This window comes from Anolis sagrei, chromosome 3, assembly GCF_037176765.1.
Source record: "Anolis sagrei isolate rAnoSag1 chromosome 3, rAnoSag1.mat, whole genome shotgun sequence".
Taxonomy (NCBI): Eukaryota; Metazoa; Chordata; class Lepidosauria; order Squamata; family Dactyloidae; genus Anolis; species Anolis sagrei.
Window position 1 is genome coordinate 27,699,833 of NC_090023.1, and position 24,989 is coordinate 27,724,821.

A 24,989-nucleotide genomic window follows, 5' to 3' on the forward strand; every position below is an offset into this window, starting at 1 on the left:
GACGTAGTTGTTAAAGTGGTACAGCATTTCTGTGTTCTCAAATAATATGCCATGCAGAATTAGTTTGGTTGTCTCGACAAAAATCCACTGAGGGGGACATCCACTTATATTAAGATCTCTACATGCAGGTTTTAAACTAAACCCTGCACAGTTAGGCTCACCAGTGGAGATGAGGAAAGACAACCACCTACATTGTCCCCAATTTACAAACATCCAAGTAACATACGACTCCTAGTTAAGAAAAGGGGCGAAACTGCAGGAAGTGAGGAAATGTACCTCTAGGAAGGGAAATTCATTCCTGGAAGAGTTACTATGGGGAAAGGTGTCTTCAATGAAGGTTTCTCACCAACCCACAGCAACCCAAATTTTTCAAAATCCAATTGTCACAGGAAGAGAAAGTGAGGTGAAATCTGAACAGGGGCACAACTATCCAAAAATTTAAAAAAATAGCTGGAGCTAGATTTTTAAAAGTATCTGTTCTGACTTACATACAAATTTAACCTAATAACAAATCCAAAGAACTTATCTTGTTTGTAATGCAGGAGTTGCCTGTGATATATTATTCCCAAGTACCATGATTCTGTAAACTTCAGAGAAAAAGTTTATGTTACCTTTCCATCCGGATGCGTTGCTTCACTCTGTACTATTCTGTCTTCGCCATCTGTAGTATCAGAAGTGACTATTGATGCTGAGTCAACTATATCACCGACAGGTAAATTCTGAAATAGGAAGTAAGTTCTCAAAATCCCAATGGATACTAGATGACCACAGTACACCAGGAATCCTGTTCTGCACAAAACCAACTTGACAATGAAAATATTTTTTAAAAAACCTACAAAACTGTGGTGATTCTCAGATCCACCACATCTGCAATAGTGTTGTCAATATGTGCAACCTTGTGTTGGATCCAGACTTAAGCATGATTTGAATAGATTTGATGAAATTAGTAAAAGACGTGTTAGCATATCACATTGTTTTCAGTGGGTCTGCAAAATTAAGCCTGGATCTAACCCTCAGTGATGCAGAACATACTGGGATGACTTTAGCGGGCAGCTTGGGTGCCTCTTTTGTAGCCCACATGAACAGCACTGAAATATAAGCAAAACTGATCAGTGGTGCTCAGGTTGCCTCCCGTAAATGTTTGATACAGTTCACCTTTTATTCAGCATTCCTAATAAGAATTCTGAAGAACACATTGTAAAAATGGCTGCCTTAAAAGCCATGCAAACTTGTATGCCAATTGACATCTTGCCCTAAACCTATGGGGTGGAAACAAAGACCGTATGTGTTGTTGAAGGCTTTCGTGGCCAGAAACACTGGGTTGCTTTGAGTTTTCTGAGCTGTATGGCCATGTTCCAGAAACATTCTCTCCTGACATTTCACCCACATCTATGGCAGGCATCCTCAGGTTGAGGGGTCTGTTAGAAACTAGGAAAATGAGGTTTATATATCTGTGGAATGTCCAGGGTGGGACAAAGGACTTTTGCCTGCTTCAGGCAAGTGTGAATTTTGCAAATGACCAGCTTGATTAGCATTGAATAGCCTTGTAGTGTCAAAGCCTGGCTGGTTGCTGCCTGGGGAAATCTTGTTGGGAGGCGTTAGATGGCCCTGATTGATTCTTGTCTGGGAATCCCGTTTTTTTAGTGTTGCTCTTTATTTACTGTCCTGATTTTAGAGTTTTTTGATATTGGTAACCAGATTTTGTTCATCTTCATGGTTTCCTCCTTTCTTTTGAAATTGCCCACATGCTTGTGGATTTCAATGGCTTCCCTGTGTTGTCTGACATGGTGGTTGTGAGAGTAGTCCAGCATTTCTGTGTTCTCAGATAATATGCTGTGTACAGGTTGGTTCATCAGGTACTCTGCTATGGCAGACTTCTCTGGTTGAAGTAGTCTGCAGTGCCTTGATTTGTGTTTGGGCACTGGCAAAAACCAGCCAGGCTTTGCAGCTGCAAGGCCATTAAATATTATTCAAGGTGGCCAACTGCAACATTCACACTTGCCTCAAGCAGACAAGAATTATTTCTCCCACCCTGGACATTCCACAGATATATAAACCCCACTTGCCTAATTTCCAACATACATCACAACCTCTGAGGATGCCTGCCATAGATGTGGACGAAACGTCAGTAGAGAATGCTTCTGGAACATGAGCATACAGCCTGGAAAACTCATAACAACCCAAAAACGATGGATGTAATTTTGTTAACTATTTTTAATGCTACGGTCTGACAAAAAAGCACCATTAAAATCATACTTGAACAAAAAAATTAGGATCTATCATTGCAGAGAAATAAAGCAATGATTTGGATCTAATTTACTGTACATAGAAAATAAAATCTTAATTCACAATGTGCAGAGTACTACAACATGGAGCTACAGTGCAGGAATAAAAATCCTCTTAATACCGAGCATACTTTTAATTTAGAATGAAGAACTTTTATCTCTCAGGCAGCCATCGCACACAAGATGACTACCAGATGCTTGGAATGCATGTCCCATGAGGTCAAGCTTTAAAATGGCAATAATTAGAGGTCATGGGAGCTATGGTCCAAAGCAGCTTGGGGAAGATTTCTGTCTAGAAAAACTAGTACTCCCTTTATCAGTTTTGGTTATCAAATACATGAAGTTCCCCCTCTCCCAAACCATGAAAAGACTAAATTCTCTTACTTTGCTTGCTACCGTAAAGGTCCTGGAGGAATCTTCAAAAGCCTTGGTTGAATTGTCTGAAGAGCCATCCTTATGTGCAGCTGCTGGTTTAGGTTTTGCAAATGCCTTTTCTATTTTAGTGTAAGCAATAAAACATAAGATCGAATTAAAACATTTCCTAGGACGTAGGCTCCAATAGGTTACCATGCATCCCCATTCATTTTCCAGTCAAATTACTCTGAGCCCCGCAACAAATAATTACCTGACATTCATATTAACCGGCTTAGCTCAGTAACGGTCTGCTAGTAAAAGAAATGACAGACCAACATGGTGTTTAAAATGAATAGATTTTTTTATACTGTTTTCAGTTAGGCAGTCCTTAACCTTAAGAAATAATCATTGCAAAATAAAACAGCTTCACTAAGTACATTGCATTCTCATGGGAAAGAATATATAAAATGTATATATCAATTCCAGATTTTAGGATACAGTATGTCAGGGATCAAAATGGAAATAAAAAATAAGGATCATAAAGTTTACACAGTGCAAACAGTATGGAAACTTTGAGTTTCCCTTTTTACTTGTGTGAATGAGAGAGAGTAAAATCACTCAGGCCGAAGTAACACATGCAAGTGAAAGACTGGATCATAGTTTGCCAAATTGGACATGGAAGCATCAATTCTATTTCTGTTCTCTCCCTGCTTAATAACCAGCTTTTGAGAGAGAGAAAACAGGACAGTGATTTGCTAGCAAAAAAGTAGGAAAGATGCCAAGGCACAATACATTTCAGGAAAATGAGGAAAAATCAGAGGATGAAGAGCATGCATACCAAACAAAGTGATGGAAGATACAGGGAAGATGGCCTCTGGAGAAAGTAAAACTGTAAGATTAAAGGAATTTTAAAATAACTATTTCAAGCAGCTACAATAAGAATTCCAAGCTAATCTTGCTAAGGAGATATGGTCATTAAAAAAGAGATGGAAAAACTCCATGCATATATGAATGATACAAGTAAAACAGCATTGTCAGAACTAAAGTGTTGGAACTGTTCCTAAAACATGAAAGACAAACAAGTTTACAGAACAAAATTAGGATTACGACATAAACTTGAAGATCAGGAAAACAACTATGCGTTGTCGAAGGCTTTCACAGCCAGAATCACTGGGTTTCTGTGAGTTTTCTGGACTGTATGGCCATGTTCCTGAAGCGTTTTCTCCTGACATTTCGCCCACATCTATGGTAGGCATCCCCACAGGTTGTGAGGTCTGTTGGAAATTAGGCAAGTGGGGTTTATATATCTGGAATGTCCAGGGTGGGAGAAAGAATTCTTGTCTGTTTGAGGCAGGTGTGAATGTTGCAATTGGCCACCTTGATTAGCATTGAATGGCAAACACGAATCAAGGAACATGAAAGGCACTGCAGACTACTTCAACCTGAGAAGTCAGCCATAGCAGAGCACTGATGAACCAACCTGGTCACAGCATATTATCTGAGAACACAGAAATGCTGGACCACTCTGACAACTACCATGTCAGACTTCACAGAGAAGCCACTGAAATCCACAAGCATGTGGATAATTTCAACAGAAAGGAGGAAACCAGGAAAATGAACAAACTCTGGCTATCAGTATTTAAAAAATTCTAAAATTAGGATAGTAAATAAAGAACAACACTCAAAATACAGAGGAATTCCAGACAGGAAACAATCAGGGTCAGCTAACACTTTCCATCAAAGGAGTCCCCCAGGCAGGAAGAAGCCAGGCTTTGAAGCTGCAAGGTCATTCAGTGCTAACCAAGCTGGCCAATTGCAACATTCTCACTTGCCTCAAGCAGACAAGAGTTTTTCCCCCACCCTGGACATTCCACAGATATATACACCCCACTTGCCTAGTTTCCAACAGACCTCTGGGGATGCCTACCATAGATGTGAGCGAAACGTCAAGAGATAATGCTTCTGGAACATGGCCATACAGCCCAGAAAACTGTTTCAATATTCCTAATTACATGCTAATCAAGGTGGCCAATTGCAACATTCACCCTTGCCTCCAATAGACAAGAGTTCTTTCTCCCACCCTGGACATTCCACAGATATATAAACCTCACTTGCCTGGTTTCCAACAGATATCACAACCTCTGAGAATGCCTGCCATAGCTGTGGGAGAAATGTCAGAAGAGAATACTACTGGAACATGGCCATATAGCCCAGAAAGCTCACGGCAACTAAGACACTAACGATCTAACAAAATGGCACCTTACAAATTAAAATACTTGTTTAGAGAGAAATAATGTATTTTTACCTTCTGATGAAGGATCACATTTGCCATTTATCTTGATGGTTTTTTCTGTTTGATGAACTGATGAAAATGTCTGACTTTTTTGCAGTATAGCTGAGGAGTGCTAAAAGAAAATCAAATCAGCCTAGTAAGAAGGTTGTTAAAATACTTACAATCTTTTACCCTAAAATATTGATTTACCACAATTCTGCCACCGTTCAAAACTAGTCCATGAAACCATTTGAAATCTAAAACATTGCTAAAATTAATAATTATGACAACCCACTCATGTTTAGTTTACAAGATGATATGTTTGTAGAATCAAGACACATGAAAAATAATATTTATATCCCATTTCTTTAGTAAAAAAACAGACTGAGAGTAAATAGTCATAAAATCCCTAATGTGTGGGTTAAAATGAAGGACAGATGGTGAATAAGGATCTCAGTCTAGATCTCTCTACTCTTACTCTAAATCAGGGGTCCCTAAACCCTAAACTAGGGGTCCTCAAACTAAGGCCCGGGGGCCCTCCAAGGTCATTTACCCGGCCCTCACTCAGGGTCAACCTAAGTCTGAAATGACTTGAAAGCACACAACAACAACAACAACAACAACAATCCTATCTCATCAGCCAAAAGCAGGTCCACACTTCCCACTGAAATACTAAAAAGTTTATATTTGTTAAAATTGTTCTTCATTTTAATTATTCTATTGTTTTAAAGTGTTTTTTGCACTACAAATAATATATGTGCAGTGTGCATAGGAATTCATTTATGTTTTTTTTTCCGGCCCTCCAACAGTTTGAGGGACTGTGACCTGGCCCTCTGTCTAAAAAATTTGAGGACCCCTGCCCTAAACACTACATTTTGTATTGGCACACAATGTGAATCACTCACTCCGTGCACTGTCATACATCAAAGACAACTTACAATAGATTCTGCTCTCTTTGTAGAACTACCATCTGTTTTCTTCTTGCTTGCAGAAGCTTCTTTTCTTTTCCAAGCCTCCAAGCGACATCTTTCCATGATTTTGATCTCTTCCCGGAGCTGCAGATTTTCCTTGGTTAAGGCCTCGATCTGGTCTCTGAGGCGCATGTGGGTTGTTGACCATTTTGCTTCTCTTCTTTTTAGGTCTCCCTGCAGGGTTGCCATTTGCTGTTTCAACGCCTTAATAAATTCAAATACAAAGTCAATCACTTTCTGCTACATTTCATGAAAGCACAAAAGGAAAAGACATAGAGGGGAAAAAATACTCATGTCAGGGTTAAAACTCTATTTTCTATCAAGAAGTGTAGAGCGTACTCCTCACCTCCCAACAAGTATCAGTATGCTCATTTTACAGTACTCTGTACTTCTTGCCTTAACTGGGGGGAAACTGATCCCAGATTGTACAAAGCAGAAATATAAAGAGGCTATTAAGAGCTGCTAATCAAAGACCTTTACGAGGAGCTAAGTCTACTACATCATGTTAATGACTTAGAACGTCAAAGCTTCTTTTTTGATTGGGCTCTGTTCAAAAGCCTCCCGCTGCTTGGCAGCTGTCAAGCCCTAGGAAGGGCCCCTGCTGGTGTCTCTTACTGGTAAATGATTTAACTATACAGAACTAGCTGTTCTGGACTCCCAGGGCAAGGAAAGGGTGGGTGAACTCCATTGTGAGTGTACCTTCATTTTTCCTCACTCCAATTAACCAAACTGAGGCCACCTGCTTTTCCATGGTCTGAACTGCCTACCCATTCTTCCCACCAGTTAGCAATAGCAGCAGGGACTCCAATTGCCAAATGGTAGGAAGACATGGCACTGTGTGTACTGAGCTAGATGTAGGAACTCAGCTTGTTTATAAATATTAATTCATATGTTTAAGAGGGATGATGCACTAAAGAACACATTTAGAAATCCATTCACCATACAACTCTTTCTGCAAGATGGTGAACTAATATCTTCAGTATTCTAATATTAAATAGCTGCTGTTTTTTCTGGAAAAAATGTATGAAGTTGAAGCTGAAACCTAAATGAACATGAGACTGGCCCTAAAGCACCAGTGTGATGATAATCCCTCTCACTTTACCTTGACAAACTCGAGCTGCTCAAAAGGTGACTCCAGTAGTTCTCTCTCTCTCAAAAAAAAGGTTTTTGGGGCATATGAGGAGCTTTATTTACAGCATTTATATTCTGCCCTTCTTAACCCAAGAGATGCACCACGAGATGCAGAGCCAATCTTAAGAAATGGGGCTACAAAGTGGAATCCACGACATGCGAGTGTGGAGAAGAGCAAACTACAGACCACCTGCTGCAATGCAACCTGAGCCCTGCTACATGCACAATGGAGAACCTCCTTGCAGTAACACCAGAGGCACTCCAAGTGGCCAGCTACTGGTCAAAGGACATTTAATCAACTACCAAGCTTGCAAACTTTGTGTTTTGTTTCTTTGTTTTGTTAAAATGTAATACAAATAAATACCCCAAAGGGGACTCAAGATGGATAACAGAACATATACACAAAAAACATTCAATAATAATAATAATAATAATAATAACAACAACAACAACCATAACAATAATAATAATACTTTATTTATACCCCGCCTCCATCTCCCCAAGGGACTCGGAGCGGCTTACTTGAGGCCAAGCCCAACAACACATCAATAAACAAGAAAGCAATAAACAAAAAATAACAACAATACAGTTAAATAAATCACATATAAACATTATCATGCAAGAATTTAAAAATCTTTGGCCAGGCCAGATCTAATAGTTAAAAATTAAAAAATAAATGCTGGGCATGAACAAGGTAGGTTATATCTGATAGGAGGGTTTTAAAGAAGTGAGGGGAACGCAATCCAAGCAGATAGTTAAAGTGCATTTGAGGACATTTGCTGGGAATTATTTCAATGCCATTAAACAGACAGGACAGACAACAGATGGATCAGCGTTTTTCCCAACTTCTGCATCCTAGAGGTTGTGCTCGATTCCAGCGACATTGGGGTGCTGTCGCTCCATGCTCTATGACGAAGAGCCCTGATCACAGACTTTCCTCCTTTCTTTGATTGCCAGCATTTTCTGGTAGTTCCTTTTTTTATAGTGCTATAAAATACCTCCCTGTTTTAGCAGTACCTAATTTCTCTACTCACAGCTGGTTTTGTACTGCTTAGGTGGACAGTGAACTGGGCTGAAAGTCAAGTTAGGGTTAGGACCCATGCTACGAACTACCAACCTTTCGATTGGTGTGATCTATTGCTTCCGGTGATTAACCAGCTGTGCTAAAGCCCAGCCCACAACTCAATACTGTTACAGTACTTTAGATATTCTAATTACTGAGAGACAAGTAAGCAAGACCATAGACCAGGCATGGGCAAACTTTGGCCCTCCAGGGGTTTTAGACTTCAGCTCCCACAATTTTTAACAGACAGTTGGCTGTTAGGAATTGTGGGAGTTGAAGTCCAAAACCCCTGGAGGGCCAAAGTTTGCCCATACCTGCCATAGACCAAAACTGGATACAACAGCTGCCCAAAAGATCTCACTGAGTGACAACAAACACAGGAGCTTCAAATTTGAATATGACAGCATAACTCCATACCAAAGGGCTTATTTTGTTCATTATACAGCATTAGCTAGCTATAATCTACCTTGGATACAATAACTTGCTTATTTTGTTCCTGTGAAGAAATTTTCCCAGTAAAGAAAGGCAAATAAACTCTTTCTTTGTATTCATACCTGAATTTCATCACGTTCCTTTTTATCGGGAATGGCTCTAGCTGCCTGTGCATATTTCTCAAAAACTTTGCGTTCTTTTTGCAGTTTTCGTACTTCTTCTTTCTTAAAATCTTCAATTTGAGCTAGTTCTTTCACTTTCCGTTGTTCAAAATCTGCAATTTCTTTTCTGAAACAGTTCAGTGCAGCAAATCAACAAGATGCAAAAACAGAATTTAAAAACTACCCCTCTCCTGCCCCTGGCTCTGCTGCTAGATTTGATTTGGCTCTTAATGGGTTGTGGCCAGCCATCCTGAATGTTTCAGAATACATCTGATCTAGTAACATTTCACATAAAAATAAATATACCCACTTGAATCCACAACACAATTCTTTTAACTGTAAATCACCTAACAAAATATGTGAATTATCATTTTGTGCTTCTATGAGACTATTCCTTACACATCTTTTATGCTTTATATACAAATCTCTCTAGATTCAGATTGTATAAAAGAATGAAGCTCGCGTACCAATAACATTACTTTTACATAGAAGGGATGTTTAACCTGTTCTTGCTGGACTGCCATATGTGGCAAGTGTAAATTGTACAGGCCTACTTTAGATACATTCTAATTACTGAGGGAGAAGAAGTTTGAAATAATATTCCGAAATATTTACCTGAGATTTTCCATAGCATTTTCACGCTCTTCTCGAAGCTTTGTGAGTGAGGCATTTTCTACCCTAAATCTTTCAATTTCCGTTTCCAGTTCAACAAGTTTCTCTTTCAAGATCTGAGAACGAGCAGAATCTGCTAATGGGAAAAACAGAACTATAAAATGTATGCTCAGACATATCGTATATTATTATATGTTTCATGCAATCATTCTCTCAATCTCCACCTACTTTGTAGGTTTTGTAACCAAAGCAGAAAAGAGATACTGATGAATCAGTGTAGAGCTGAAATAAATAAATTGGGTTTAGCTACATAGAAACATAGGCAAAGGTTTCCCGTGACATTAAGTCTAATCGTGTCCGACTCTGGGGGTTGATGCTCATCTCCATTTCTAAGCACAAGAGTCGGCATTGTCCACAGACACCTCCAAGGTCATGGGACCGGCATGACTGCATCGAGTTCCATTACCTTCCCGCAGAAGCAGTACCTATTGATCTATTCACATTTCCATGTTTTTCAACTGCTAGGTTGGCAGAAGCTGGGCCTAACAGCAGGAGCTCACTCCGTTTCCAGATTCGAACCACCAACCTTTTGGTCAGCAAGTTCAGCAGCTCAGCAATTTAACCCACTGCACCACCAAGGGGCCTTAGTATGTAAAACTGTATGAACAGAAGTCATAAGAATACTTTTCATTTAAAGCCTTTATTCTACAGCTATAAAGGAAATAAAGCTGTGTGTGTGTTTTTTTAATTGTTTAAAAAAGCTTTTTAAAATTTATTGTAAGGTAATCTTAGATTCTCATTTTTGGGGAAAGTGGGAAATTTTAAAATCCCATATTCCCAGGACACATTAACAAGCCTTTTAATCAATGTATATGGATAATCCAGTTTGTGATTTCTATTTGTTGGTTTAGCACAATTCCTTGTGATCTAACGAATGAATATATTCATAGCTGAAGTCATATATGAAGGGGTCCTTTCTGTGCCTTTCACTTCAGGTTCTAACAGCATCTCTTTTCAACTCTTCTACGGCCCCATCTACACTGATGCAGTTTCAAACTGGTACTGGTTTTGCTGTGCAAACAAAATCCTGGAATTACATCAAAGCTCTAATGCACATTAAGGACTTTCTTTTGTATGTTTTCCTGAGTGTTTGCCACTACAGTTTGAAGCTAGCAATGATCTGCATTAAATGGTGGAGCCCCCGGTGGCGCAGTGGGTTAAACCCCAGTGCCGGCAGGCAGGACTGAAGACCGACAGGTCGCAGGTTCGAATCCGGGGACAGCGTGGATGAGCTCCCTCTGTTAGCTCCAGCTCCTCATGCGGGGACATGGGAGAGAAGCCTCCCACAAGGATGGTAAAACATCAAACATCTGGGCGTCCCCTGGGCAGCGTCCTTGCAGACGGCCAATTCTCTCACACCAGAAGCGACTTGCAGTTTCTCAAGTCGCTCCTGACACGACAAAAAACAAAACAAAAAAAAACCCTTGAGTGGACTCAACAGATAAGCATCTGAGAGAATTGTGTTTTATCAGTTGCTTTCTGATCCTTCTTGACTATCTATGGCTGGAGGGGCTGGATTTACACTGTCGTATAATGCAATTTGAATTTATTTATTATTTATTTACTATATCTACATACCGCCCCTCTCAGCCTGCAGGCAACTCAGAACTGCATTATTTGAGTCTACACTGACCATTTAATGAATCTGCATTAAATGGTCAGTGTAGACTCAAATAATGCAATTCAACGCAGTTAAACTGCATTATATGGCAGTGTACATCCAGCCACTGATGAATGTAAAGTATATGTCCTATCACTGATTAGATAGCATTCAACACAATGATAATAGGACTGACCCCAGGCATAATGTATGAGGGGCAAAACTACATATCATTCTGATATTCTCTTCAGAGAACACAACAAAGAGAAGCTTTCAAGACTCATGCAGCCATGCATTATTGGGCAGGCAGTCCTGCACCATGCTCAGTTCTTCCTTACCCCCCGATTCTTCCTGAGATGTGTTGGGTTTGGGATCGTGTTTCTGCTGTGCGTCCACCTTCTGCTTGGGTTTCAGAGCAGGAAAGAGCTTCAACATGAGGTCTGTTGTGGGAGGCGCAGCCACCTCACCATCATCAGTCACACTTGGCTTAGGTCCCTCCTCCCCTTTCTTCACCATGGCAATCTTCCTTTTTATCACTTTATCTGGGAACACCAACTCATTTTTGGCAGAGCCATTGGAAGGCAGAGGCACTTTGGTAACCAGGCCACTGTTTTCTAATTCATTACATTGATTCCCATAATCTTCAAAGTCTGACCATGATGTTTCATCACCAAACTCAATGCCATTGCTTTTTCCACAGCAAATACTTTCAGACATGGGATCTCTGCTTATCTCATTAGCTGGGTGGCTACAAGGATTTTTCCCCTGTAAATCAGGGCTAGCTTCTTTGTTTGGGTCTTTAGCTTTTCCTTCACACTCAGAAAGTTCACCACTATATTTCAAATCTAGCTTTTTAGCTCTCTCACTCACAGGCTTTATGGTAGTCTCAAATTCCTCCTCAGATTCAGATTCACTGCTTCTGTCAGATTCAGATTCATCTTCATCATCCCAACTTGTATTTCTAAAACCTTGAAATTCCTCAGTGGGAAAAGCCTGAGGTTTTTTGCTATCAGATTTATTTTGATGACTCTTTGGTGATTCTTGGGACTGGCAGCCTACAACTGTGGCTCTAGTTCTTTCATTGCTATCTTGCTGGGAAACATGCTGTTCTCCATTTCTGCCATTCACAGCTGTAATATCCAGCACATGCATTTGCTCAGGCCTTGATTTGACAGGAGTGGAAGACAGTCTGTGCCCTGCAGAAATGTGCTGGCCTTGATCCAAAATCTGTACGATAAGCGAGGAGTTACTAGCAAAAGAGATTTCATCCGCAGCCTGCTCCAGAAACAAAAATTCATCCAATTCGTTTTTTTCCTTTTCCTTCTCAGTATCCCAGGTTTTCAACTTCCTTTGGAAAGAAAGTTCAAAAGAGAAATCAGGTCCTTGTTCAAAGGAATCTGTGAGAGATCTGGCTTGTTTCAAAGGATGCTCAGGTTTTTCACCGGGCAAAATATCGATTTCATTTGATGCCAGCGGTGCCATGATGTTTTCTTTATTATTCTCATCATTTATTTGTGATCTGATAGACTTTCTCAGTTCTCCAGGTTTCTTTTCATTGGGGTTTTCTCTTGCAGATAAAGAGATACCTTTCCTGAACCCTGCTGTTTTTCGAGCAGGAAAAGCCTTCTTCGTTTTAGCATTCTGGTTGCCATTTTTAGGCACAAAGTTGTCAGAAACGTGGTCTTTATTTGAAGGTGCCGTTTTCCGATGAAGTTGTGGCTTGTTTGCTTTCACTGAACTGTTGACTTCAGAAATATCTGGATGAAGAGTCACTTTGCTTTCCTTTTCTTTAGCTACTCTGGATTTGGCATTAGTAAACCTACTTAAACCTTCCCCTCGCTTTAGGAAAGGACGTTTTGCAACTGGTTTCTGGAAAGTTGTTTTTCCAGTATCCTAAAAAACAACAACACTATATTAGACATTTTATACATGCACACACACATATATATCTATACACATACATATGTATATATGCTTGATTTTCGTTATATTGATAATATCATATTCCATCAAAACATTATTTAAGAATCCCATATTTACTAATATGGTTTTGACTCTGCAAGAATGAGAGGAAAATTAAGTAGAGCTGTATCTTTACATTATACATTTGGCCAGTTTTAATAGCTATGCAACTAGTAGCTATAATTATTAATCTTTACCTTTCCCTTTTGGCGGAGTCTCTGCTCTTCCAGTTGTATCTGTTCTTCCAGAAATTCTTCAAATGTCTGTTTTCTCTCTTCAATAGTGGCAAGAAGAGGCCTGTTAAAAGACACACAGGTCTAACTGTCAAATTGGTTTCAAATTCCTAGGACTCATTGGCTTGTTTTGTCCAACTTATATCATCACATTTTATCTATGGTATAGATTCACAGCAGTTGTAAATCTATCTAGTTCACTATCCTGTTTTCCACAATGGTCAATCAGATGGCAATGGCAAGCACACAACACAACAAAACGCCAGGCATTAGCACAGCTGGTTAATCACCAGCAGCAATAGATCTTACCAATCGAAAGGTTACCAGTTCAAAGCCCGAGTCGGAGTGAGCACCTGACCTTCAGCTCAGCTTACTGTTCACCTAAGCAGTTCAAAAACAGCTGTGAGCTGTGAGTAGAGAAATTAGGCACCCCTTAAGCAGGGAGATATTTTGCGGCACCATAAAGGAAATACCAGAAAAATGCCGGCGATTAGAGGATATCTGTGATCAAGGCTCTTTATCATTGAGGATGGGGTGACAGCACACCACCATCACCATCACCACCACCACCCCCCATGGCCAGAATCAAGCACAACCTCCAGGACACCGAAGTTGAGGAAAATGTCTATATCTGTTGTCTGTGCTGTCTGTTTAATGGCATTGAATGTTTGCCATGTATGTGTTCTGTGATCTGCCCTGAGTCCCCTTCAGGGTGAGAAGGGCAGAATTTAAATACTGTAAATAAATAAATAAATAAATAAATAAATAAGATGGCAGCAATAGTCTTTTCTCAGCAATGCTTCTTCAAAGGCATGCTTTCTCCTGAACAGCACCAAATTTCTTCCACTAACTAATCGAATCTTCTTTCATGGGATTTCAGAACAAACAATTCAAAATAAATTCTCAGTCATGAGAAAAAAGCAGGGCCCACATAAATAAACACATACATATATAAAAATAATAACAACAACATTCTAGATTAAAACACCAAGTTTAAACGTTATATAAATGTATTAAACACAATATTAAGTTTAAATATGATAACAGTGTAATCATATTTAAACAACTGAAACCATGTACATGTACATTTTTAAAAAAACTAGAGCCCAAAAACACAATAAAAAGCCAAATTTTCATATTAATGCTAAAACAAAATTAACACTGGTGCCAATCACACCTTCAAAGGGAAGCCATTCCACAATGGAGTGCAACAGCTGAGAAGGTCTTTTTCCAGGTATCAGTACAATGAGAGAGGAAGAAAATTTTTATCTAACATTACTGATTGTCAGTTGCTAAACATCAGTAATTATACACACACAGAAACGGAATACAAATTTAGCCCCTTTAGCCTAGACACCTACATTCTACTTCCAACTAGAATCGACTGCTAAATGGTAAACCAATAACTGTGTCAATGCCATCAATTCAGTGGGCCAACTTTAGTTGCGACTAACAACTAAAGTTAGGTCATGATGAGAAATGACAAAAACTGATTTAATTATTATTTTAAAAAAATTAAATCTCACTGTATACCAAAAGATTCAATGTGGTATAAAATCAATATTAACAGATTAAAACAGTTTGAAATAATAATGAGAATTATTTAAATAAACCAAACACAGTAAAAGAGGTTTAAAAGTTTTTAAAACTCTGCACAGCATTTGAAGTAAATCAGTGAGTCCCACAGGATTTAATTAATAGCCACTGTGTCTCTTGGAGCCTAAATGAAACCAGCATTGGCATCAATGAGGGCTCCAAAGGGAGAAAATAATTGTGGTGCCATGTCTGAGAAGGCCCTCCTTATTTTCAATGCCCTTGCTGTGTGTCCTTGTTTCCATGTATGAATATACTGAATAATATATATTAACCAGTATTTACATATTTTAAATTATTCTCATACAGATGCCTTAGGCTGTAATTCTGCACCATACAAGACTGAAATATGTTCAGTCTAGATAAGCCATGCACTCTCTCAGTATAAGGCATTTCCTTATATTATAAGAATATAGATAGGTGCTTTACACTGAGGGAGATCATTACTCTTTCTAGTCCAGGTTTATCCATTCTTTACTGGCATTGTTCTAGGCATGATCCTTTCTCAGCCCAAGCTGGTGATTCTTAGCAATCTCCCATCCAAAATATGAATCAGGACTGAGGTATGTTCAGAGTTGTATCGTGGTTCACTTGCAAAACAAAAACCCTTACCTTTCCTCTGCATTAAGACTGCCTGAACACTTGTCTGCATACACTTTGCCTTCACAACTAACATCACCATCTCCACATGCAAAGCAATTTTGCTCAGGAGACCAATTAATTCTTCCTACAAAATAAACAGAAAATGGAAGCTTGGCCAAAGTGACATGAAGTTTTAAATAGACAAGAGATATGTTGTCGAAGGCTTACCGTTTCAGTCACAAAACTTCTACATTTGTAAACAACAGGACTGTTCAGTAGGTAGGTTCACATCAACACTCATCTTAAGACCCTATTTGTAAACAACAGGACTGTTCAGTAGCTAGGTTCACATCTACACTCACCTTAAGTCCCTATTAACATCTGGATACAAAGGCAGTTTTATAATATTTCTTTTTATTTATCAAACCAAATTGTTTATGCATAAACATTACAAAAGGAAGGTTGTTATCTCACACAAACTTTATAGATATTTCTTCACATCCCTCGGAGAAGGGTTCTTACATCACATAGTGTTGGAAATGACATCTTTCATCAAGCCTTCTTTAGCAATCTGTTTGTCTATGATCCTGTTGCTTACTGCTTCCTGTATGTATGTTCTGAGATGCAGCTTCGTTTACTCTATGGTTCCTGGGAAGTTGTAGGAGAGGCTGCAGACCACATGATCACTATAGACCAATTCAGACCTCAAATCAAACACTTGCTTGCTGTTTTCGTTGTAAGAGATGTCCTGGCCAGATGGCACAGAGAATTATCTCAAACACATTGGAAACTGACTGATAAGTTGTGTACCTGTGTATGCTGAACACATGAAAGTTGTGAGTAAACCAAATATGTTATCTTTAACATCTACTTCATTTTTGTCTCGAGTGCATGAGATAAAACAAATTGCTTTATGGGAGAGTATATATTTTGGGCACTAAAAATAATTCTAAAGCTCTGCTGTTTTATGCACTGGCAAATTCCATTTTCTTGAAGGGTTCAGAGATAACAGGTTATTCAGTCTAACAACTGAAACAACTGCATAATTATATCTGGTTGTATATCACAAGAGAAGATTCTACTCTAAAGGGTTTTTGGCTCTTCTCTGAAAGGTCGTGCTTTTGAAAAAAGTTATGATCTCCAAAAGGTGTTTTTTCCAAAAGGTTATGAATGCCATTTTCCAAAACACAGGCCCCTGCTACACTGCCATAAAAATCCAGATAATCTGCTTTCAACTGGATTATATGACAGTATAGATTTATATAATCCAGTTCAAAGCAGATAATATGGATCATCTGCATTGATAATCTGGATTTTATGGCAGTGTATAAGGGGCCATAGATACAGTCTATGCATATTCCTATGGATTTACATAATCTAAGCACCTGGATTCTCTTTCACCTGTCAAGGAAATTGCTCACCTCAGGCAGTTGAATATTTATTTATTTATTATTTATTTTATTTGCTTCATTTCTATACCGCATTTTCAGCCCAAAAAGGCGACTCAATGCGGTTTACAGGGTACAAATTATCATAACAATCTTAGTGCAATTAAAAACACAACAAATATAACAACAGGATCAACAACACCGATCCACAACAATTAACAAACAACATGAAACAAACATAGCGCCTCAATGAAATCAGATCCAAACTCATCATCCTTGTATCATTCCTATGTTCCATTTACCGTCTTCCTATGTTCAGTTGCACTGTTAACCAAACGCTTGTTCATAAAGCCAGGTCTTGACCTTTCTCCGAAACGCCAGCAATGATGGTGCCTGTCTGATGTCCACTGGTAAGGCATTCCATAGCCGAGGGGCCACCACTGAGAAGGCCCTGTCTCTCGTCCCCGCCAAGCGCGCCTGTGACGCAGGCGGGACCGAGAGCAGGGCCTCCCCAGATGATCTTAATGTTCGAGTCGGTTCATAGGTGGAGATGCGTTCGGAGAGGTAAGTGGGGCCAGAACCGTTTAGGGCTTTATAGGCTAAAGCCAGCACCTTGAATTGTGCCCGGTAGCAGATTGGCAGCCAGTGGAGCTGGCTCAGCAGAGGAGTGGTACGCTCCCTGAGTGCCGCTCCCGTTAGCAACCTGGCTGCCGAGCGCTGGACCATCTGAAGCTTCCGGGCAGTCTTCAAGGGCAACCCCACGTAGAGCGCGTTGCAGTAATCAATGTGGGATGTAACCAGAGCGTGGACTACCGTGGCCAAGTCAGACTTCCCAAGGTACGGGCGCAACTGGCGCACAAGTTTTAATTGTGCAAATGCTCCCCTGGACACCGCCGAAACTTGGGGTTCCAAGCTTAGCGAAGAGTCCAGGATCACACCCAAGCTGCCCAATATACAACCACTGTTGAGCACAATCTAAGCTTTACCTTGTCTGAACGCCTTACCTCAATTATTCTAATTACCAGTTATATAAGAACACATTTTGTATAGCCTAATCAGCTATCCAGAGAGGAATAGCTGTCTCTGTTTCCAGCATAATAAGGTACAGTGCACACCATAAGTAGAAACTGCATGGATCTCTTGGAAGCAATCTCAAGGCTGCTGTATTTCTATCTGCTTGATGTACCATTTATTTTATAATTAAGGTCCTCTTATCTTATTGGGTCAGTCAGTGTAGACTGCTTTTTCATCAGCCAAATAGTTTATCAAACATTCACTATTTATCTTACCCATCAAATTAAGTCTATAGGCTGAACAAAGGGGGCAAGAAAGAGTGAGTTTTCATTTGTCTCTTTGCCTGGATTTCCTTTTTTATCTTTGTTGTTATTCTGTACCTAATGATCTGGTCCCTCTTATCCCCAGTGGCGCAATGGGTTAACCCTTGTGCTGGCAAGACTGTTGACTGAAAGGTCAGCAGTTCAAACCCGAGGAGTGGGGTGAGCTCTCATCTGTCAGCTCCAGCTTCTCATGCAGAGGCATGAGAGAAGCCTCCCATAGGATGGTAAAACATCTGGGCATCCACTGGGCAATATCCTTGCAGACAGCCAATTCTCTCACACCAGAAGCGACTTACAGTTTCTCAAGTCGCTCCTGACATGGAAAAAAAATCCCTCCTAACACCCCATAGAGAAGGGTCCTTGAAAAACATAAACACTTCATCCTAGTAGGCATGTCCTTGAGTTTTATTGTGCTTTCAGAAAAGGTCACCATCATATGTAATGATGATGTTTATTGCACCTGGCTAACTTTGTGGTTTTTTTCCTCAACACTTGTTTTCACCTGTTGTCTTAGGATTATAGTTCATTGGGCTATTATGCGCAGTTTTCAGTGGAACACATTTCCTTTAATTAGAACTGACTCTTTTAAACCTGTATAGTCACAATAAAATCACATTGTAAATTTACATTTAGCTTCAATACATTTTAAATTAATTATTAACTCCAGGACTAGACATTGGTAAATTGAAAAAACAAACAAAAGCATCACATTTCAAAATCACAAGAAAATTTCACAATTTCTTGGCATATATTGCCATTATCATGCATCCTTAAAGCCAACATTTTCCAGGTAAAAGAGCTAGTCATCTTTTTCCCCCTTTGCCAATCGATAAATAATGAAATTATTTTTAAAATAAATTTTAACCATGTTTATTACATTTTATTTCAACAAAATGATGCAAATATGACATCAAAAGATACACAGACATGCAAGCAACAAATAAATAATTAAAAACACAAGAATAAATTAATGGTATAGTGCAATATAGTAATATATACTGATATTGTACTTTGCTAATAATATAATATATTGTATGAAAATATATATTGTAAGCCGCTCTGAGTCCCCTTTGGGGTGAGAAGGGCGGCATATAAGCGCCGTAAATAAATAAATAAATAAATAAATAAATAGATATAAGGGGGGAGTAAATATTTTATCAACAATTTATAGTATTACTCAAGTTATTTAAGTAGAAACTAAAATTCTCCCTAAGAAATAGTGTAGCATATGACCAAACTGATATTACCTAACATCCAAAAACAAAAAATGCCCTTTTCAAATAACCCGGGCACTGCCAGGTACCCAAGCTAGTAATAATAATAATGGGTGAACTCTCACTGGAAGAGGAAAACAGCCAACTTTTGTTGTTTCTGTATTCCTGCATTTAAAAGTATCCTTACAACATCTCTATAAGATAGGCTAGTATTCAATAACATAGATGTTCTTTGTTAATTTAAAGGCACATCTTACCTGTTATGTCACTTGCATCTTCACTTTCTATTTCATCCTGTGCTTTGAAAGACATGCCTTTCTCAGACATACTTCCTTTCAATACTTCTCCATTTTTGAGTTTCTCAAGAGAATTCCTTCGTTCAGCGGGAGAAGAAATACAAGAAACACTGTCCAGGTGAGCACTGTCATCATGGCAACGTGATGGAAGATATGGCCCAGGGAATAAATGAGGTGGTTGAACGTATCTTTGATTCATCCCATCTTCTATTACAGTAAAACATAAAACCATAACACAAATTGTCAGCATTCTACTTATGGGGGAAGACACAGCCGAAGGCATATACTTTCCCACCTGTATTTTATAGTATTATTAAAACTGTAATCAAGAAAAAACATGAAAAAGAATAATTGACACTATTGTGGTTTTTTTGTTTTTGTCATGTCAGGAGTTGTGACTGATTAATAAAGCTTAGAAAAAGTAGTTTTAAATTAGCCTCCCTTTTTCCAACTTCTGCTCTAAGGACTGGCTATGTATAAGTACAACATTCCTATACATGTTGATTTTCAATTTTAGAGGGGTTGACAAAGTAAAAGGCATGTTGGAAGACTGAAATACAGAAAGCAGATTCCGACAAGTAATTTTAGGCGTATGTGTTGTCAAAGGCTTTCATGGCTGGAATCTGGGTTGCTATGAGTTTTCCGGGCTGTATGGCCAGAAGCATTTTCTCCATGTTTCTCCTACACCTGTGGCAGGCATCCTCAGATCCTTCGAACTCTGAGGATGCCTGCCATAGATGTGGGTGAAACGTCAGGAGAGAATGCTTCTAGAATATGGCCATACAGCCCAGAAAACTCAAAGCGAACCCAATTTTAGGACTGGCTTACACATTCATGATGAAATAATTATTCAAAAGAGCAAATTTGCACAATATAGCTCTCTGCAATTAACATTTTAAAAGGTGCACCTCACTTACCAGAGTGTGTTTGCTGCCCAGAGACCCTGGAAAGTAGTTTCTGTTGCTCCTCCATTAGTTTTTGAATTTGATCCATTTGTTGCCTTCTCAGTAGTTCTTGCTTGTGCTGCTGCACTCCTTTGAGCTTTAAGAGCATTAGAAGCCAAGGATATTCTTAGAAACGTACATTTAACATAATCAGCATAATAAAATAAGAAAAAAACTTTACAGTAAAATCAGAATATATTTCAAGACAAATATATTCACTGAAACTGAAGTTTAACAAATAAAACACTTTAATTGTGAAAACACAGAATTAGCACATAGCTCAAATTAAAACAAATTGTTATTTTGGGCACTTTCATCCAACCAGCACACTGGAGCATTGCAGTGCACCCAAATACCTGGGAGTCACTCTGGACCGTGCTCTGACCTACAAGAAGAACTGCCTGAATATCAAGAAAAATTGGGTGCTAGAAACAATATCATACGAAAGCTGACTGGCACAACCTGGGGATCACAACCAGACACAGTGAAGACATCTGCCCTTGCTCTATGCTACTCTGCTGCTGAGTATGCATGCCCAGTGTGGAACACATCTCACCACGCTAAAACAGTGGATGTGGCTCTTAATGAGACATGCCGCATTATCACGGTGTGTCTGTGCCCTACACCACTGGAGAAAGTACACTGTCTAGCCGGAATTGCACCACCTGACATCCACTGGGAAGTAACAGCCAATAGTGAAAGGACCAAGGCAGTGACATCTCCAGCCCACCCCTTGTTTGGGTATCAGCCAGCACATCAATGACTTAAATCAAGAAATAGTTTTTTAAGGTCTACAGATACACTCGCTGGAACACCCCAGCAAGCGAGAGTCCAAAAGTGGCAGGTTCAAACCCAGAACCTCAATCAATGGCTGATACCAAATGAGACTCCCCCCTGGGCACACAGAAAACTGGATGACTTGGAAGACGCTGAACAGACTGCGCTCTGGCACCACGAGTTGCAGAGCCAAACTTCAGAGATGGGGCTACGAAGTGGAATCCATGACATGCGAGTGTGGAGAAGAGCAAACTACTGACCACCTGCTGCAATGCAACCTGAGCCCTGCCACATGCACAATGGAGGTCCTCCTTGAGGCACCAGAGGCACTCCAAGTGGCCCACTACTGGTCAAAGGACATTTGATCAACTACCAAGCTTGCAAACTTTGTGTTTTGGCTGTTTGTTTGTTTGTTCGTTTTGTTAAAAATGTAATATAAATGTCTGGTTGCTCCTGACACGATAAATAAATAAAATCCAACCAGCTTTGTCAAACAATTCCATTGTTTGACAAAGATTTCACTTGTAAATTACTTCAGTGCATCTATCAAGTTTCCTAGGTATCTTTAAAATAATAGGTTATTTTTTATACAGAGTCAACTAGTCATAGCTTAATCCTAGTCTTAGCACTCTAACTCTGACACATGTACACTTAGTAAGACTAGGGTTTACCTGCTCAAGCTTTTGCAGAAGTAGATCAGAGCAACGGTTTTCACCAATATCTTCAAATTTATCACATTCAGGGTTGGTTTGCGAAACTGGAGGTTCCTGAACCACAGCCATAGGGTCCTGCTTTGCCAAAGAATTGGGTCCATCCAACATTTCCTCACAAGGATTAATAAGTCTGAAGGCTTGCCCTTTGTGCAGAGAGTCTTCACTCAGAGAAGAGCTCCTTGAGCTGTAGAGTGAATGCACTCCAAGATTTAATGGGGTATTTTCAAAACTGTTTGCTCTGGTGATTTTCAAATTGGGGAACATAGGATTTAGTATGACTCCAGCACGGGAAGCATCAGACATCCAGTGTGCAACCAAGTTCTCTTCCCAATTCAGATCTGCAGAGGTCGCCATTTCGAAAATTATTATAATCTAATCCTCTGTAATTTGTACAGGTGGCAAAGCTACAGGGATTTCAGGACCTGTGCAATTAAACAAAATCATCAAGTTTAATACACACAATCCATCATTTTTCGTATAGCAAATATCTTTTAGGGCTGATATAGAAGTAACAATTCTTCCAATAAGTTTCCGGGCCCAATTCAAAATGCAGGTGATTACCTATAAAGCTGTATACACTTCGGGTCCAACCTATCTTTGAGACCGCATCTCCTTCTATGAACCAGCTTAAGCACTGAAATCTGCTGGGGAGGCCCTTCTCTTGGTCCCACCACTGTCTCAAGTATGGTTGGTGGAGACAAGAGAGAGGGCCTTCTCAGTAGTGGCTCCCCGGCTCTGGAATACCCTCCCTAAAGATATTAGATTAGCCCCCACTCTTCAAGCCTTTCGGGCTAGTTTATAAACATAGCTCTTCCAACAGGTGTTTGACCCTGTGTAATCTATGGTCAGTTTGATCCACTGATGTTGGATAAGCAAGATAAGGTTGGATAAGCGAGACTCTACTGTATGTTTTTATAGTCTTATAATATTGTGTTTTACTGTTAATTGTTATTGTTTGAATCTGGCACTGAAATATTGCCATAGTTTGTAATCTGCCCTGAAACCCCCTTCGGGGGCAAGAAAGGTGGGGTATAAGCACAGTAAGCAAGTAAGTAAAAATGTGGGTCTAGGGGTGCATTTACATGGTTTGACAGCACTTTAACTGCCACAGCTCAATGCTATGGAATCATGAAAACTGTAGTTTGGATTTATGTATATTAATAATAGGTTTCTAGTGGTTTTAAGTATTTATTCTCAATAGTTTCATGCTTAATTCTATTTATACATGGTAGGTTTTAAAATTTAAGTTGTATTGAGGGTTTTTTAGCACTGCTGGCCAATTTGAGTCTCTCTTAAGAGAAGAAAACAGGATAATAACAACAACTATTTGGTAAGGAAGGTGGGATATTATTATTACTATTAAAAACAACAATTTCATAAGGAATGTGAGATATCATTATTACTATTTACAACAACCACAACAAAAATTTGGTGAGGAATGCAGGATATTCATATTGTCATCGTCATCATCATCAACAACAACAACAACAACCACAAAAACCACAATTTGGTGAGGAATGTGGGATATTATTATTATTATTATTATTAACAGCAACAATTTGGTGAGGAATGTGAGATATCATTATTACTATTTACAACAACCACAACAGCAATTTGGTGAGGAATGCAGGATATTAGTATTATCATTATTATTATTAACAACAACAACAACAAATTGGTGAGGAATGTGGGATATTATTATTATTATTATTATTACTATTAACAACAATAACAACAATTTGGTGAGGAATATGAGATATCGTTATTACTATTTACAACAACCACAACAACAATTTGGTGAGGAATGCGGGATATTAGTATTACTATTAACAACAACAACAACAACAAAAATTTTGTGAGGAATGTGGAATATTATTATTATTGCTATTAACAACAACAATTTGGTGAGGAATGCGAGATATTATTATTCTTGTAACTATTAACAACAACAATTTGGTGAAGAACGTGAGATATCATTATTACTATTTACAACAATTTTAGGAGGAATGAGGGATATTATTATTATTACTATTAACAACAATAATAATAATTTGGTGAGGCACCAGCATTCTTTGACACAGAAGACTAAAGACCTTGTAAAACCACAACTCCCAGGATTCCAAAGGATTGAGATCTGATGGTTAAAGTGGTGCCAAACTGCCTGGGCCAACTTGGGCCCTCCAGGTGGTTAGGAATTGTGGGAGTTGTAGTCCAAAACACCTGGAGGGCCCAAGTTGGCCCAGGCTTTGAGCTGTGGCTGTTAAAGTGGACTCAAACTAAGTTAATTCCTCCTTGTCAGGGAAGGAGAGGAGAAAAACACACAAAAGCCAGGAACATGGGGTGATAAATTGCTCTTTAAACGCCTAATAACAGGCCCTGAATAGCAAAGAACTGAAACTTCCACCCACTTGGCCATGAAGCCCCAAGTTTCCTCCCTCCCAGAGGCACACAAACATAATCATAACAATAACAACAACAACAAATCCCAGCCACCTTCTTTGTTGCTCTGCAAACTTTCCTCCCTGACAGGACCGACTCCACTCCAGCTCATCCTTTACAAACCTGCCGCCACCCTGCCAGCTCTCAGCGCCACAGGCTAAACAATGCCAACCGCGGTGCCTTCTGGGAGTTGTGGTTGCCCGCCAAGAAAGGGCCTCTTTCTCCGAAGAGGCTAGTCTTGCGCCTGCGGACTACAATTCCCAGGAAGCACTGCGGGAAGCAGAAGGACGTTAAGCGAACGTCGTTGCAGCCCCTCCCACTAGAACAGGCAGGAGGCGGTTGAAGGGCGCGGCCTAGTGACAGCATTGCAACTGTCCTGCTGTATTAGTCTAAGTGTGCATGTATATTAAAGTATTAATACGGTTTGACACCACTTCAACTGTCATGCAGCAATGTTATTCAGTCCTAGGATTCATAGTTCAGCCTTCTCTGTTAGGGAGCTCTGGTGCCAAACTACAAATCCCAGGATTGAATGACATTGCTGCATGGCAGTTGAAGTGGTGTCAAACC

At 39.5% G+C, this 24,989-nt stretch overlaps 1 protein-coding gene across 2 annotated transcripts in view; it reads right to left on the reverse strand.

Annotated features, from left to right (window-relative positions):
* Positions 1-24,607, reverse strand: part of CENPJ (centromere protein J) — a 28,059-nt gene extending 3,452 nt beyond the window's left edge. The window contains exons 1-13 of one of the 2 annotated variants that reach the window (XM_060770978.2): positions 24,474-24,607; positions 21,939-22,402; positions 20,464-20,587; positions 19,508-19,753; positions 15,342-15,456; positions 13,101-13,200; positions 11,280-12,834; positions 9,285-9,414; positions 8,631-8,796; positions 5,850-6,086; positions 4,945-5,044; positions 2,670-2,779; positions 612-719 (exon numbers count right to left, since the gene is read on the reverse strand). In XM_060770978.2, the coding sequence (XP_060626961.2) occupies positions 612-719; positions 2,670-2,779; positions 4,945-5,044; positions 5,850-6,086; positions 8,631-8,796; positions 9,285-9,414; positions 11,280-12,834; positions 13,101-13,200; positions 15,342-15,456; positions 19,508-19,753; positions 20,464-20,587; positions 21,939-22,334 (3,387 nt within the window). In that variant the 5' untranslated portion in view covers positions 22,335-22,402; positions 24,474-24,607. Of the gene's footprint in view, positions 1-611; positions 720-2,669; positions 2,780-4,944; positions 5,045-5,849; positions 6,087-8,630; positions 8,797-9,284; positions 9,418-11,279; positions 12,835-13,100; positions 13,201-15,341; positions 15,457-19,507; positions 19,754-20,463; positions 20,588-21,938; positions 22,403-24,473 lie in introns of both variants that reach the window. The other variant, XM_060770976.2, reaches the window with a different exon arrangement.
* Positions 24,608-24,989: the final 382 nt, after the last annotated feature.